Genomic DNA, 18,137 nt, shown 5'->3' on the forward strand with positions numbered 1-18,137 from the left:
CAACCATTTTTTTAAAGAAAAGAAAAGGTGCCTTTGCATTTAAGAAGTTTTAGCATTTTTGCACTAAATTAAAAGTTTAAGTGAAAACAATGATAGATTTTTCAGAGTTAATCAACAATATTACCATTATCATGTTATGAACTGACATAATGTAATAAAATTAGCCTCCTTTTAAAGATCTATACTGTCCAATTCAATGGCGCCCGTAAGCAACTATCTGGGTGCGCTCCATATGAAGTACAACACCCCATCCCGCTCTGGATTACCCATAATTCCAAGTCGTATTGTAAAAAATAAAATACTCAAATACATCGTACTTTTGAAGATCTTTATTGCGGTTTGAAACATATTAGTGTATTTTTTATTTTTACCAACCATCTAATGAACTATACATAGTTATTATTAACATAGTAATTAAAAGTACAACTGTCTACTTTGCTATTGGTGTGGCAAATCTGCCATGTGTTGGGGTAAAAATAAGGTCTGGTCACTCTACCCAATAACAGGTGGGTTTAAAAGGAATTTTTCACACCATTACATCTGGAAAGAGCTCTCTTAGACCACAATTGCATAGGGGGCCAACCATGGGCCAGTAACGGGGCCCCTAAGAGGGATGGGGGCCCCATAAGCAAATGCACCCTCTGCTTACCGATAGTTACGCCCTTGTATATCTTCCTTAGTGGCTTCAGTGATATACAGTAATTGCTGCTTGTGAACAGTAGGTACAGAACTAAAAAATATTGAAAGAATAAAAATATATGCAGCATTATTTGGTGCATAATTAAAAATGGCAAGTTTGCCAGCCCTTTCCTTTTGTCTCAGCGCTCTGCTGCTTTTCCTTCATACCCCCCTGAGCCCTGTATAGCCTTGGGTCGGCTGTGCGTAAAGCATCTGGATGCAGCGATGCGCCGGTTGATGCTGTTTCCTTTGCTTGGAGCGCGCAGGGAGGCGGGCCAAACAATTAGGTCCGCAACTCCTGATTTGATGATCTGCGAATTTCCTTTTAAAGTCTAAGTCTGTCACAGTGGGATCGGGTAGTGTTCCGGTGTTTGTCCTGCCTCCTCACGCCGCAGCTCTCTAAAGTATCTTGAGCTTTTTTTCCTTTTTTTTCTCCCCCTTTTCCATGAGACCTCTTCACCATCACTCTGAGATCTGGGCTTAGGGGGATAGGATCTTAGGGGCCCAGTTTGACTCAGAGATAAATATATATATACACTTTCACACATGGCGCTTTAGCAGAAAAAAACACATTGTCAGTGGATTTTGAGGGGGTCGAACTTTTTAAATCAAGTCGCCCGTTTTTGTTTTTTTCTACAGCAGCGCGGGCGCTCACCATGGAGATGGAAAGATGGACCATCAGGTGGAAAACGAAAAGGCGTCTATTAGTCACTGTGGGCACCTTCATTCTAATTCTCCAAATTGTCAGAGCAGGTAAGAGAAGGTTTATTGTTAAATGTATCTGGTCCAAAATCTGAAGATGATCTGGCACCCAGCCCAAACTTGGCAGCTGGGGCCAATGAAGTCTGTGATAGAAAGGAGCTGCATACCAACTTTTATTCCTTTTTATTACCATGAAAAGATTACCTGTTGCTGAGAATCTAACATTATCATACCTTACCTTTCATTAGATTTTAGTTTGTAGGTCTCTCATAGAGATTATTTTTAGGTGTATCTGGGGTACATCATGTGACTTTTGAAAGATTCAGAGGGTGAGAGGTTAACCTGTGCTGCAGTAAAGGACTTTTGTTAAGACCATCAATAATATAGGTCTATTTTATAAATGTGTGGTTTGAGAAGAGATATTCTAGATTTGTATTCTGAGGCAAGACAAAGAAAGGGAATTTTATTTTACTGCCTCAATCCCGCTATTTGAGGTGCTTTAGAGAAAAATTAATGACTGGAGTTGAAGATGATATTCTTCAAAGTATGACATTTATTGTGAAAAATGATAAAAGTTCCAAATGCATTCACTGCCAAGACAATTAAATAATAAAAAAAAGAACAATACTGGATGTTACAGCCATCATGCTTTGATCAGCAATAAAAGTATTAGTTAAAGTAAACAGCACAGCGATGAAGTTGCTCATTAAATTAGGTCATATTTGACAATCTGTTTTCTCATCACTTGGAAGACAGTTTGAGTTCCTCACAACATATGGTAACTTAGTTTGACCTAAAATAATTATTGAAACCTTTTTTTCTTTTTTTTTTTATGTTTGTTTTTTCTAAAGGTTTACCTGAATGGATCACTGCTTCACTAAGTGATTCAAATTGAAAAGTTTTCATATTTATTTACTATTCTTTTTTGATATTACAAAATGAAAGTTTTTACAAGCAGATGCACTAGAGAATCTAACCTTAAACATACAGGTAGTGATTTTTTTTTCTAAATTTATATAATACCTGGGCACGAGAGTGGGATTTTTTGAGTGAAATTTATTTTTTGGCTTGAGAGATCACCATCTTTCCACATTATTTCGGCTCCCACTGAGTCCAAGAAGGGGCGTTGATGGAAAAAAAGGATGGGGGAAAAGTCTGGAGTATTTTCTTCGCTTTTAAGAACACATAGGGTCACACATTCTTTCCTTTGTGAAATCATAGTGATAGACGTATTGTTGAGTATCTTTTTCGAGTCTGTTTATATACAAATAGGAATACTTTTCATTATAGCAAGAAAGTTGAAATATAAAAAAATATCATTTAATTTGTGTTCATCCATTTGGATTTATTTATTTATTTATTTTTTAAACAATTAGCCCTTTAATGTCAGATTAAATTAGTCCTAACCTGTTATTGGAAATAAACATCCTTGTGAAAAATTTTCTTCAATTCTTGGACACCTTTTCATTCCCCTTTTCTTTTTTTTTTGCAAGGGCAAACAGAAGAACATGAATTCTGTGTATGCTCATTTATCTATTTGTAGTAACTAACATTGGCAGTTTGCCATGATTTGTTTATCATTGTTTTGTTGTTTTGTCGCCTTTTATATGATAGATAAAATGTTACAAAAGCAGCAATGCATACTGACACCCTGCAGGTAAGTCAGTGATTTTTGAAATCGTTCTTTTTGATGAGATAGAGATGCAAGTATCGACCGCCAGGAGGGGGTATGTAACCCTCTTCCGCGAATTATGTAAATTACGGAGGCGGACCAAAATCTCACTATGTGGAGAGCGCACCCTTGTGTTTTTTTCTGGTTTGAACTACAGCTCATCGATTTTGCTAAAAATCAGAATTGCAACTATTTTAACCCATTGCAATCGCAATTTTACTTAGATTTTCCTTTGCTTGTACTGTAGATGTTTCACCCCAGGGTTTCAGTTTTTTTGTGACCTTGAAAGCATGCTTTCCAGAGTCCATTGTTGCAGGACTTTACTGTAATCTTCATGTGAAAAAGTTCTCACTTCTACTTGCATGCGTGCTAGCTGCAACTCTCTGTCTACCTTTGTGTGTGGCAGAAAACCCTCCTTAAGTGTATTACCCCCACCTAAAGGCTTATAATGAGAAATATAGGGTCTTACTCTTAAATGTAATGTTATTGAAATTGAGTGCCTATGAGATTTGAAAATGGAATTTTGTCGAATTGCGATTATATTACACATTTTTGTATCATATTTTACACAATAGAACTGTGTAGTCATGTAACCAACCAACCAACTGTATATATATTTTTTACAATGCAGTTTGGATGTATTAATAAATGAAAAATATATGTTTTCAGCTGAACACAGCTGGTTTTAGGAGATAATTAACTTAAGAGGTAGGGACCTTTGAAATGTCTGTATCATAGCTGATATATCTGTTTCACTTTTATGGTAAATGGCCTGTACTTATATAGCCCCTTTTCAAGTCAGAGGACTTTACCAAAGCACTTTACACTAAATTCAGTCATTCACCCATTCATGCACACACTCACACACTGATGGTGGCAAGCTGCATTGTAGCTACAGCTGCCATTTGACTCACATAAGTGAGGCTGCTGTACACTGGGGTCACCTCTGACCACCAGGCAATGCAGGTGAAGTGTCTTGCCCAAGGACACAATGACACTGAAGCCAGGGCTTGATCCGACAACCCTCTGGTTGCAGGGCGGACTTTGTTAAACAGATGGCCGATGTTAAAGGCCTCGCCCCTTAAAGACATTAGGAAAGGCAGTATAACTTTTGATGCAAGTATTACATAAAGGTAAGCCTCTCTAACAAAGAAGTATGCCTTTCTAAGAAATATTCATCTCAAAAAACATGCATTGAGTATTATATGATTAAAAAGTTTAGGCCTGATACAAGAACTAGTTAGAAGAACATTAGGGATTTTTTGAAACTAAACATTTTTTATGAAGCATTGTGTGATTTGACCTGTTTTTTGTACAAGAATTGGTACATTTTATATGTAGTCTTGTAGCTCTCATAACTAAGAACTTTTATTTTTCTCACGTCTTTTCATTAAGAATATGCAAACCATATATTTGCATGATGCAACAGGTGTAAGATGTGACCGAACATTGATAAAGTAGTTCAAGTTTCCAAAACATTTGTATCAGAATTGACACATTTGATTTTTAAACCTGTACATATGTATCAGTTACCACTTGCATCAAGGTCGATATAAATAATTGTGTGAACGAAATGAATATTATAGAAGGGATAATATTTTTAACACATATGCTTATCACAAAGCGTTAAGTAATAGGACCTTAAAAGCAAGGTCCGCAGTGCAGCACTTGCTAATTTTTCCATATGTCTGCATATTGTCAAATATTCAAGCTGGCCATAATTGCATGATGTGCCAGCAAACATTTATAGTCTTTCCAGCATTCTTTAATTGCTAACTATATTGCCAACACTCTGTGGATTGTAGTGACATAAAAAAGACAGATGAGATATCCTGAGATGCTGCTGCATAACCACAGAGCCGCAGAGACATGAAGTTAGAATGTCACAAGTTTGAAATTAAATCAAAGCTAACCCTAAACATCAAACTGTACAATTGAGATGGGTAAACAGATATCATGTGTATGGGTTTTTTTTTTTTGCAGTTGAGATAAATTTGTGTTTTATGGTGTACAAACAGGTTTTTATCATGTCAACACATGTTTCACGTTACATAGAGATGACTTGTGAAAATAGCACATGGTATATCATAGGTTCTTGGCAGCAGTGTCATTAAAATCTGAGACTGACAAATTACCATTAAGACGAGACTGTGGAGAGACTTCTTTAGTACCTTCACCATGAGAGAACTGTCTGCTCTGTCATGTGGCTTTCCATCCTTATCATTAGAATATGTTTTATTTCCTTTTTGGCTGGAAGGATTATCTCTTTTTTTTCTGGATGTGTTGAGAGAAATGCATATTGACTTCACCTCCTTGGAGGCTGAAAACTTAAAAAGCAGTGCCTACTCATTTTGGGGGTCTATAATAGTTTTGGGATATTGCCCTTTTTCAATGGGGATTCAGTGGAGCAATGACTATGGAAGGAAAAGTGGCTGGAGAGTCTGGAAGGGTGATTGTAGTGTGTGTGCTGGTGTGTGTGTGTGTGTTGGGGAGGACTGGGAGGCTGGGTTCTCGGCCAATTCAGCACATCTGGAATATATGAGGCCTTGAGGTATGCAGTAACGTAGAAAGGCATTCTAAAACTCACAAAGAGACCTTCAGTCCAAGCAGTCTTTTTTCAAGAACCAGTAGCTCAGAATTTGGGACTATTTTCAGAAGAGCCACAGACTATTTTCCTTTTTATGAGGCATTTTGTGAGAGTTTTCAAACCTGGCGTTTAATGCTTCGAGTTTGTCTTTTTATTCTCTCGCTGTTTAAATAATTGTATAGCCTATTAAACTGTTCACTCTTTGTGCCACTTAAGGAGATCCTTTCAGACTAATTAAGTTCATTTTAATTTAACTGAAATCAAAGGGAAAGATAGACTGCTTTATTGCTCAGCTGTATTTCTAATAGAAGCTAGAGAGAAACGGGTTGGTATATAGTAGGCACTCCTCCCTGGCTCTCCCATTACAGATCTGGACTGCTTCATTTGATCTTTTGAACTTATAGAAGTTTGGATCAAAGCTCAAGCTTTTATTCACTGTGGAAGAAGCAATAGGGATTTTTTTTTTTAGTTAGTATGTATGTTTTAGTTAGGAGGTAAAGGGAGTGGTGCCAGCACTATAATGGCTTCAGCATGTGGATTTCTTAGCACCACCCATCACTTCTGCTCCTGGTGTCTAAAAGCAAATAGGAACTGCACAATCAGCACTTCCTGCCTTTCTTTTCCACAGTAACTGGAGTCATTTTTTTTTAGAAATTTCAACAAGTCTTAAATAATAAAAATAGTATTGGAATAGTTTTATTGTATTACAGCTTAAGGAATAGTATTTTACAATACTACTGGGCTATAAACTTATTTACCCACTTAAAGATTTTTAGCTTTTTTTATATAATAAACATGATTTTATGTCAAAGAAAAATGACTTATATTATCTGATATTGATCTGATACTGATATTATAAACTGGTTCGTCGACTGCCATCAAATGCTTGAGATAACTGGTAATTAGTCATTCACATCACATCAGAGAAATTTTTTCCCACTCTTGTTTGCATAATCATCTTTTTTAAAACATGAACAGCTTTTACTAAGACCACACCATGGCACTTCAGTCATATATCTGTCCAGGGATGTGCGCTTCCAGAAATTAAATAAGTTAAAAAAGCAGCCACAAAGTGTAAAACACATAAATAAAGTATCTAATAAGCCAATAGGACATCCATCCATTTTCTGTCACAATTTATCCCAGCTGAGGTTGCAAGGGTTGCTGCTGCCTATCTCCAGCTGTCTACGGGCAAAAGGCATGGTATACCCTAAGGAGAATTTAGAGAAGCCAATTTACCTAATACTCATGTTTTTGGACTGTGGGAGGAAGCTGGAGTACCTGGAGAGAACCCAAACATGTACAGGGAGGACATGGAAACTCCATGCAGAAAGCCCCCAGGTCGGGAATCAAACCCGGAACCTTCTTGTTGCAAGGCAGCAGTGCTACCCACTGCATCACTGAGCAACCTGCCAATAGGACACTATCATTTAAAATAAATTGGAAAGCCTTTGTATGCAACCAGTGTAAGCTAGTAGTATATACATTTTTAAAGTCACAGTACATATATCATATTATATTATTATATTTATTGAACTTATTTATTATGTCTCTTTTTGGAAAATTCACATCATAACCACCAACTAAAGGGTAGTATTCTGATTTTGATTTTACAATAATTGACAATCTTTCTCTTAAACTGAATTTCTTAGTATTGGGGCATCATTTGTAGCTGTTTTAAATCTTGCTATACAGGTGCTGTTTATGTCCTTTATTGAATCTACTTATTTCATTATAATAAAAAAAAAACATTCTTCTTATTTTTTACAAGTGAGTCAAATCTAAAAGCAAGAATGAAAGATATCTGTTAGAAGGATGGGACCTTTTAATAAATCTGAGAAGTAGGAATGTGCACATACACATGCATTTCTTTATTACACTAAACCAGTTAATCTCAGCCTTTTGAGGGGAAAATGGAGACTGATCTTTCTGCAGAGGTCATGTTGTTCTGGAATTTCAGTATGACTAGTCAGAACCTTGTTTATTACTGGTGGACCCTTGAAAAAGACACATCCTGCTTCTTGATCCAGTTAAAAACCAAATGAGTCAAGTCTTGTCTAGACACAGCTGTAACAATTTTTCATTGTTTTTGTTTCTCTAATAGTTGAAAAAAAAATAGCTGGGAGAAAAAAATATTTTGAGTTGAGGTTTTCTGCTGGTCTTAAGCCAGTATATTCTTTGAGCCAATACTGTTGTACTGTTATGTTCTAAGTGCATTTTTGCTGTTTAACTAAATTAAACATTTAAACGTGTTTGCTTTCTCTGAGTTGAGATCAGATTAAGCTAAAAAAAGGAGAACCAGGCAGGAAAGCTTTTTACTGAGTTGAAAAGTTCTAGTAATGCAACAAATGTACACTATATTGCCAAAAGTATTTGCTCACCCATCCAAATTATTGGAATCAGGTGTTCCAATCACTTCCATGGCCACAGGTGTATAAATTCAAGCACCTAGGCATGCAGACTGTTTTTACAAACATTTGTGAAAGAATGGGTCGCTCTCAGGAGCTCAGTGAATTCCAGCGTGGAACTGTGATAGGATGCCACCTGTGCAACAAATCCAGTCGTGAAATTTCCTCGCTCCTAAATATTCCACAGTCAACTGTCAGCTGTATTATAAGAAAATGGAAGTGTTTGGGAATGACAGCAACTCAGCCACGAAGTGGTAGGCCACGTAAACTGACGGAGCGGGGTCAGCGGATGCTGACGCGCATAGTGCGAAGAGGTCGCCAACTTTCTGCAGAGTCAATCACTACAGACCTCCAAACTTCATGTGGCCTTCAGATTAGCTCAAGAACAGTGCGCAGAGAGCTTCATGGAATGGGTTTCCATGGTCGAGCAGCTGCATCCAAGCCATACATCACCAAGTGCAATGCAAAGCGTCGGATGCGGTGGTGTAAAGCACGCCGCCACTGGACTCTAGAGCAGTGGAGACGCGTTCTCTGGAGTGACGAATCGCGCTTCTCCATCTGGCAATCTGATGGACGGGTCTGGGTTTGGCGGTTGCCAGGAGAACGGTACTTGTCTGACTGCATTGTGCCAAGTGTAAAGTTTGGTGGAGGGGGGATTATGGTGTGGGGTTGTTTTTCAGGAGCTGGGCTTGGCCCCTTAGTTCCAGTGAAAGGAACTCTGAATGCTTCAGCATACCAAGACATTTTGGACAATTCCATGCTCCCAACTTTGTGGGAACAGTTTGGAGCTGGCCCCTTCCTCTTCCAACATGACTGTGCACGAGTGCACAAAGCAAGGTCCATAAAGACATGGATGACAGAGTCTGGTGTGGATGAACTTGACTGGCCTGCACAGAGTCCTGACCTCAACCCGATAGAACACCTTTGGGATGAATTAGAGCGGAGACTGAGAGCCAGGCCTTCTCGTCCAACATCAGTGTGCGACCTCACAAATGCGCTTCTGGAAGAATGGTCAAAAATTCCCATAAACACACTCCTAAACCTTGTGGACAGCCTTCCCAGAAGAGTTGAAGCTGTTCTAGCTGCAAAGGGTGGACCGACGTCATATTGAACCCTATGGATTAGGAACGGGATGTCACTTAAGCTCATATGTGAGTCAAGGCAGGTGAGCAAATACTTTTGGCAATATAGTGTATGTTCTAGAGCCAAACATTTTTACATTAGATGAGCCAAGTCAAAATCCATACCTAAATTCAATAGAGAATCTGTTTATTGTTCACAAACCAAAGTTGAACTATTGTGCTATTTTTCTTTCAGTTCATGCTGGCAAACCATTTTAGAAAAGTTGAGAGGGTGTGGATACTCCTGCACGCGTTTCTATACAACACAACAAAGTTTGCAAAGTTATAACTCAAAAGAAATTATCCATAGTTCTGTCAGCAGAGTGGAAATTATCTTTAACCTATGGGTGTTTATTGTGTAATCCAGACTAATAAAAGCCTCAGGCAGACATGCTTCAATAATACCAAAGCCACTGTTTTTATCTCAGCACATTAAAACATACTCTGTCAAGGTTCCTCAGTCCTTCTTTATCTCACTGTAGCTGATGATAAGTTTCCTAGAAAAGGGGTGATTTAGGTTTTGTTATAAAACCAGCTGTAGCAGTGCAATACAAAAAGTACATGGCTGCAAGGAAGTGAGAGTGAGAGGAGAGGAATGTAATTATGCATTGCAAGGGTGGAAAATTTGGTCACACCCAATAATTTAAAATTAATTGTGTGTGTGTGTGTGTGTGTGTGTGTGTGTGTGTGTGTGTGTGTGTGTGTGTGTGTGTGTGTGTGTGTGTGTGTGTGTGTGTGTGTGTGTGTGTGTGTGTGTGTGACCAAAACTTTCAAAATTCCAGGGCATGGTCATGTAGTTGTATAAATAAATGTTTCACCAGAGGCAGAATTTGTCCTCTGCTGTTTCAACATGGGAAAAATAGGTTTGTAATTTTTACAGCAGCTCTGTCAATAAAAAAAAAAAAATAATAATCCCGTGGCCTTGTCTTTACAGCACCTTTAACTTTTAACCCTGGTCATTTATAATTAAGATTTTAAATTCTTATAGAACTTTAAAAATCTTATTTTAAACTGTCATAAGAATGTGGAGAGGATCAATGTTTGGTCTAACGTGAAGTTAATTTACATATTGATATCTAGATTTGTTTTGGATTTGTTAAATTAGATTTGTTTTCCTGAAACTGGCTTATTGCATGCCACTAAACTCAATACATTATTTTGCCTACTGGTAGCGGTCTTTGTCTGTGAAAAATGTATATTTCATGAGGTGAGGATAGGAGAATATAATCAATAATCTATATATATTTTATAGAAATGTGTAAAATACATTCAGCAACATACTTATATTACTTAACAATGCTGCAATTGAAAAAAATTACATTTGGTCAACAAAGGCTTTAGGAGAAGACAGGAGAAGAACAGAAAAACTCTGGGCAATGAATTGAGCTTGCAATTTAATAACAGTTTAACTAAATGCAACTTTCAAATTGGAAGGAACCTAGTTTTGAAACATTACAAGGTATCATCACTTGGAAATCTTGTATTTTTTTATGTTTTAACATATGCTGGCATGTTTAAAATAAATCCTTCTGAAAATGTGTTTTTCTGAAAGTGGCTTTTTTGTTTGACGTGACTTGTTGTGCAACCTAAAAAGCAAATAATGACAAACTCTACAAAAAAAAGAAATCCATTCTTGTCCTCCTCTATTGATCTCAATAAAGAAAGGGTGTTATCATTCGCCCATCTTTCTACTTTACCAAAAAGAGTTTCCAATAATCAGGGACTCACCTGGAGGCAATCAGTAAGTGTTATTTCTTGTGCTACTTTTTACCAGTAGGGTATTAGATAAAAGTTTTGCCATAGATGAAAGCTAAATGCTTTTTTATAACACAGATCAACTGTTGCTTGTTTTTTTCCGTCCTAAAACAACAATGCTGTGTGCGTTATTTATCGTGGTTTTAAATTTGACAATGAGATTAATTAAACAGAATGAAACACCGGTATAATGAGTGGTAGTTTTCAGTATGCTTATTTTGCACAGTATGATACGCTTTGTAGTTAATTTATTTATAATAATACCAATAGTATAACAAGCTGATTTTAGATCCTCAATGCAATTGACAATACATTTTTTAATAGATTGCTCAGCTATCTTGCAGTCTCTGCTTAACAGAAATGTGGCTTTTTAGCTCACCAACTGTAGTTTTTAAACACAATAATGGTGGTGCTCTTTCAGTTTTCACTTCATGCATCTTTGTGTTCATTACGCTATAAATATTTCAGCCAAATTTGCCATTTCTCCTATTCAGAGAAACAGTACCATACACTTAAAATAATCCGACGAGCAGTGTAGAGGACTTTGAACACTTTGTCCCTCTCTACAGAATCTCATTAAAAGCTCTTCAAACTTCAAATGATGGAAAATTGTAGTGGTTTTATAACTATTACTTTTTAAAACCTTGGTATACCCTGACCGCCACAGCTTACCCACACTTAAACAAGAGTATGGAAAATGGTATTTTGTTTAATCCAAGATGCAACAGTGTTGATACTTTAAAAAGCTAGAAAATTGTATACTTATATAACTCATAAAGGGAATCATGTCGCACACGGAAACCCTGTTACTGCAATTTCTACAGAGATATTCTGACATGTAATCAGGACGCATGGAGAGAAAAGAATCCGAACTGTTAAATCAAAAGCTTTCAATACAAACTTGCTCAGTTTTTTTTAAGAAAATCTATCTCCAAACCTTCAGCACTCAGATTAATGAAAACTGTTTCTCCAGTCATTCCTAGCCGTTCATAAGTCCTGAATACATTTTTCCCAAGAATTAGACAGCTGCATGGTACATTATAACTCCACATCCAGTGTTTACGATTACAAAGTTGTTTGACCTAGGTCCACTGAGCGGAAAGTGCATTAAGAGAGTGTAAAGGAGTGTTTAGAAGCCTGTAAAACCCACCCCTCTGTGTTCTCCTTATTCTGAAGTCCTGGTGATCAGAAGCAGCTAGTTTCATCACCACATGCATACTGAGACCATTTAGCTTCAGGGGATAACAGCTGAGGTTAGGCAGGGGGCCAGTTAGACTGGTTGCTACTACGTATTTTTACTGCTTACCAGCGCTGCTCATAAATAAAAAAGGATGTGCTCACAGATTGTTCAAGCAGTGCTTGAATAGGCTATGGGAATAATTGGTGCAAATGCTGATGTATCATGAACTTGCCAGGTGTGATTATGTATTGCAAATGCTGTATTAAGAGTGCACAGTAAAAATTAGATTTATTATTCCATTTTCCATCGTTTATGCCTTAACTTTATTGGAATTTGCTTATTACTATTTTAACTTGACTTTTGTCCAGTTTAAATTGCCCCATGTGCCATGTATTAGAGGAGAACAAGCCCATATTATGTCTATAATGTTAAAGTCTGTTGTTCATTTTGTCACTCTCTGTTTCTACCTACTGACATTAAAACTTTAAACATTTAGTGTAAAACTTTTTTAGATCCTTTTTATACACAATGATGGTTTTGATTATATTAATGCTATGGAGCATTAAAGTTTAGAATTTCTTTAAAACCCAGCTTTATCCTGTTAGTTGGTTGCTATGTATATATTTAGTACTATAATTGTTAAGAAAAAAAAGTAATCTTTTTTAACACATCTATATGGTAATGATAATAATGCAAACAAAAGCCTTGTCTATAACTTAAGGTGCACAAAAAAAAAAAAAAAAAGAATTTACCAAAAATTTTAGCAGAATTTTCTAGAAGTTATTTTTTGTTTAATGTTTGAACACAGTAATGTTCAATATGTAATTCCTGAGACAGAGTTTTGAGGAAGAAACACCAAGTGCTATGAAATTGTTATGTGAAAGGAATATAATTGCTAGCTTTGGTAAGTAGATAAATGTATATACATGTTAAACAGGTGTAAAGAATCTTTATTTTCAACTGCACAACTGTGCAAGTATTTTTGTTTATAGGAGTTAACACTAAAGTGATAACATTTGATTCTAAAGTGTTATTTATATTTTATAATTTTTCATCTTTTATTTTTTTTCTCCTCAGCTGAACCTGTCGATGTACTAAAAGCACTAGACTTCCAGAGTTCTCCTGAAGGAATCCGAAAAACACCAGGGTTCTGCACCATCCGGAAAGGATCCAAACCAGACGTGGCTTACAGAGTGGCAAAAAATGCTCAGATTAGTGCTCCAACCAAACAGCTCTTCCCAGGTTTGTAAAGACAACCTCATCTCTCTTCAATGGGCAGTTATTTCACAAAACTATCTGCAATTCCTAATGAACATTGATACATAACTAAACTGTACTATATAATCAAAAAGAAATATGCATGTTATATTTTTTCATTTTATTTTTTCAGAAATAGATATTAAGGGATTCCAACCATAATATTTAGAGGGAAGAAAAATCTTGATTCCTATAAAGTAAATTAACTACATTTTTATTTTATAACTCCAAGAATGAACAGATAAACTGAAAAAAAGTTATATAAAGAATCCAAATAAAGTTTAAAAATCAATGGATCTCTTTAAAGTGTGAGGGATTGCATCAGAGTCAATGAGTCGATGCAATCAACTGGTTTTCCTTAGATATAAAACTTTGAACCAATTGACTGCATGATCTGGTTGAACTGTAAAGTGCCTTGAGATGACATGTGTTGTGAATTGGTGCTATATAAATAAACTGAATCGATTTAATGAAGCCCAGTTGATACATTTAGTCACTTAGTTTCCAGTGTCGCCTTTAGAAAGGTTATAGTGACATAGGAATGGATCGCTTCTGTTCAACTGGAAAAACCGACCAGACTGAACAAGAGTGGCCAACTTCTGTATGAATTTTCTATATGAACAGAAAGAAAACTACCATTCTTGAAGCGACCGGACTTCTAAAGTGAATTTGATCAACCAAAGTTATTTTAGTCTTCACCCCAGATGTACTAAAATCTTTTGACTATAATTAAGCTTGCCAAGAGTGGATGGTTAAATAAATACAGAAATGAAATGAGATAATTAATTTGAAAAAATTAGCTTTTTTAAAGTCATTTCTGCGATTAAAACATCTTTGTGGCCTAGAACTGCAAACTTTTACTATTTCCATTTTCCGTTTTTGTTGCATAAGTGCAACTGCTTTTTGGTATATAGCTGTCCTCAATTCTTTTTTTTATTGCCACTTTAAGGAATGTTTTATCCAAAGGTAGATACAATGTAGGGTTGTTATCCAGCTCTGCATTAACTTAGATGTTTCACACAATACTCACTTCATCGTTAATTACAGGGGGACATATTATTCTTTTAAATGCTCCCTATTTGTATTCTAATTATGCATTTGAGTTCTAAATTTGTGCCTTAAATCCTTACAGTGCGGGGAGCTGTAGCTCCACCAGGGCAAGCTGTGTTTGCAGGGAAAGCTGTATTTGTAGTTTTCTATCTGAGAAATAACATTTTGTTGCGAACAAGCTTATGTCAGCTTACCTCATTTAAAGTACTAGTAGTCCTCATATATTGAAGGAACAGATTCATCAATAAGCCAAAACCTTTAAGCAAATCGCTCTTGGTACTGGCTGAGATTGAAGAAGCACTCGTCCTTGAAGTGTTTACCAAAAATGAACATATTGGGGGTGTATTCCCTCGAAAAAATAAAATGTAACCAACCATAATGAAGAGGCCCCAATGGTAGGCAGTGTAATGACTTGTGTTGGTTTATGCACCCAACAACACAACATTTAGGCTTCTTACCCCAAACATTCTGTAAAAATATCTCTGTTGCACCTGAAGGCATTACCGTATTTTCACGACCATAAGGCGCACCGTACTAAAAGGCGCAGTCTCAGTTATGTGTCCCATTTCTGTATTTAACACACACATAAGGCGCACCGGACTATAGGGCGCGTTTTTTATATACAGGTACATGTCCTCTACTACCTTTAAATACCTCTACTGCGTATTTAAAAATACAGCGGGGGCAAAACTGAGTATGACTGTGCTTTATTCATGTATTTATTAAAAAGTATTAATCAAACCTGGCAGCTGGCCGTGAGACAGACACATCGCAGATGACACAGCGCTGTGATCACTCCTAAATTAACTTAAAATCCTGAAACCTGCCGACGGAATATGTTCGCTTTTATGGGTGCCTGCAGTTTAAATTATTTAGATGAAAAACACCTGCCAGCCACCGCGTGAACCCGGAGGCTGCCCAGCCTAGAGGCTGCTGATGAAAGGATTTCTCCTGTCGGCGCACCGCTGGTATGTGGGGGTCTGAGCGCCTCCGACAGAAATAGATAATCTGGATGAACTGACTGCAATTATTAAGTTTTCAGGTGGACTTTCTCACTTAAAAACATATTAAAACTACTTTATTCCCACTGATCACAGCAAATATAGCTGCAAGATTTAGATTATTAGATGAAAAAACACCTGCCAGCCACCGCAGTGAAGAGGAGGAGACCCGCCCAGAGGCTGCTGTTGAATTAAGTTTTCAGGTAGAAAAATAGAGCGGGAGCAAAACTGAGTATGATTGTGCTTTATTCATGTATTTATTACAAAGTATTAATCCTCTACAATCCTTTCACTACAATCCTCTACAATCCTTACAAAGTCATCATCCTCTGTTTCTGAATAAAACAGCTGCGCTAAATCAGACATGCCAATTTCCCATTCTTCGCTGTCAGTCACATTCTGTGCAGCGCAGCTCCTCAGAAATAATGCCGGCTTTTGCAAAAGCTTGTACAACAGAGCCAGCAGACACGTTAGTCCAAGCATCTACAATCCATCCGCAAACGGTGGCGTAACTTGCCCGGCGCTGCCTTCCACTTATCCTGAAACTGTGGTCTCCGTCTGTCATCCATCGCTCCCACGCCGCTCGCAGCCTTACTTTGAACGGCCGCTTCACACCGATGTCGAGCGGTTGAAGCTCCTTTGTCAGACCCCCGGGATAACGGCGAGCACAGTATCCATTTGATTCACCTTTTTTTTCACATCGGCTGTGAGATGGGCACGCAGCGATGGTGATGCGTGGGAAAAACCACCTGGTCTCCTCACATAGGCTACACCTCCCTCAGCTACGCTTTCATCATCTCCTCATCCATCCAGCCTTTTCCATTTGCGTTAATATCATATGTCATCAGAGCGCTGTGTCTGTCTCGCTGTCAGCTCCCAGATCAGCTTCTCTGATTGGTTGATGCGGCGCGTCCAGCAGCAAAACTTCAATTTTTCCATCTCGAGCAGCAGCAGCGCGTTGGCAGATGCTTAAACGCTCCTGCTGCTCAAAACGCGCTGCAGGACCTTTTGCTGCGCCTATACGCGCGTCAACCATTTACTTTGCATGTAAACTCGCTGCTTCTGCTGCACCTGCTGGGTCCGGTTCACACCGATGTCGAGCGGTTGAACAGCGAGCACAGCGTTAATTTGTTTCCCCATGTTTTTCACATCAGCTGTGAGATGGGCACGCATGGAGTTACATATTAACAGCGATGGTGATGAGTGGAAAAAAAACACCTGGTCTCCTTACATTCAGCCACTCCTTCATCATCTCCTCAATGAGGTGGTCTCAAAAGTCACAGTTACAACACACATAGGGCGCACTGCACATTTTGAGGGGAAAAAAAGACGTTTAAGTGCGCCTTATAGTCGTGAAAATACGGTAATTTGCAATTTTCTACACTCCTAGAGGCTCCAACTACACATTAGCATGCATGAAAAAGTGGATTTTAAATATGTCAGCTTTAAAGGAACAGTGTAAATGTTAGCCACTGGGGGCGCTAGACCTGTAACATCAAGGTTCAGCATTACTTGAAAGCTACTGGCAGCCCTGGGCTGTCACAAAATTAAACACATTTAAGCCAGTCTTGCACATTTGAAGCAACAGGACATTTTACCATAAAAAATAATTTGTTATTTGTTTTTGTCTTTCACATTTTTATACAATGCAAAGCATTTTTTAACAGCTGATCTCTGAACAAGAACAGTGTATAACTTCCATTGATAACTTAAAATCTGTGCCAATTAATAAGAGACCGGACTTGACATTTCCTTAATTCATTAGTAATCTTTTAGTTGTAGATAGTGCTAATATGATATATAGTCTGTTTGTCTATGAGATAGCAACAGTTTACTGGCAGTAGAGCCAGTGCTTTCAGCACTAGCGATAGAAATAGATATGAAAGCTTGAGTACATAAATGGGTGTGGATAAGATTTGGAGTCTGGATCCTTTTTAGAAATCAAACTTAATAAAAAACATTTAAATGGGAAAGCTTATCTCTGAACTGAATGTGAGAATAGATAAAAGTAAAATTTCAACAGGGTTGATTTAGGACTGGAAGACGTTCATTTAATCCTCTCCCAAATCCTGAGGATAGTCTCTCTATATTGAGCTAGATTGGTCTCAGTTTTCACAAATACACATATGTGATTCATACATGCACAGGACAAGATCCACAGAGGCACAGAACAAGATTCACCAAAGTATTTCTTGTCCATGAACAATTATAGATTAAATAAAAAATTACGAGTAGTCTTTAAACTTTACTGCATTTTGTGTGGATTTTTGAGACTCCCCTAACGTCACAAGAAAGTACTCTACCTGGGATGACACCCCGCGATCCCACATCCTCCTTCAACCCTCTGCTCCGCCCCGCTCACGTACGTCGTGCATAGCACTTGGGCAGTCATGTTAAGAGAAATGTTCCACATCCAACGCTACGTATAAGATGCATTAACCCCCAAAATGAGTCTTGATTAAAGACTTTCATTAAAAAAACAGATTTGTTTCTACTGTATTCCATGCAATCCAATCATACACCACAACCTGAGAATGAGTGAAAAGAAAAAGGAAACTAAAAAACAAATTACTTGCGTGCATATGGCACCACGACTGCACAACTACGGGAACCACAGACACAGGTGGACTTGGAATCCAGGGCTGTTCGCCAGCCTCATTCATTACTCATACAGGTTAATCATCTCATTATTTCAAGAAATCAATAACTGTTTTGACATGATAACG

General features: G+C 37.6%; 1 protein-coding gene across 1 annotated transcript in view; it reads left to right on the forward strand.

The window, feature by feature from the left end:
• The first annotated feature begins 1,059 nt into the window (after positions 1–1,059).
• LOC119787189 (collagen alpha-1(XI) chain-like) overlaps positions 1,060–18,137 on the forward strand; it is a 112,973-nt gene continuing 95,895 nt past the window's right edge. The window contains exons 1-2 of the mRNA XM_038290859.1: positions 1,060–1,431; positions 13,181–13,345. Coding sequence (XP_038146787.1) covers positions 1,335–1,431; positions 13,181–13,345 — 262 coding nt within the window. The 5' untranslated portion in view covers positions 1,060–1,334. The remainder of the gene's footprint in view (positions 1,432–13,180; positions 13,346–18,137) is intronic.

The sequence above is a fragment of the Cyprinodon tularosa genome, unplaced genomic scaffold (genome assembly GCF_016077235.1).
Source record: "Cyprinodon tularosa strain WSP-4 unplaced genomic scaffold, ASM1607723v1 ctg29, whole genome shotgun sequence".
Taxonomy (NCBI): Eukaryota; Metazoa; Chordata; class Actinopteri; order Cyprinodontiformes; family Cyprinodontidae; genus Cyprinodon; species Cyprinodon tularosa.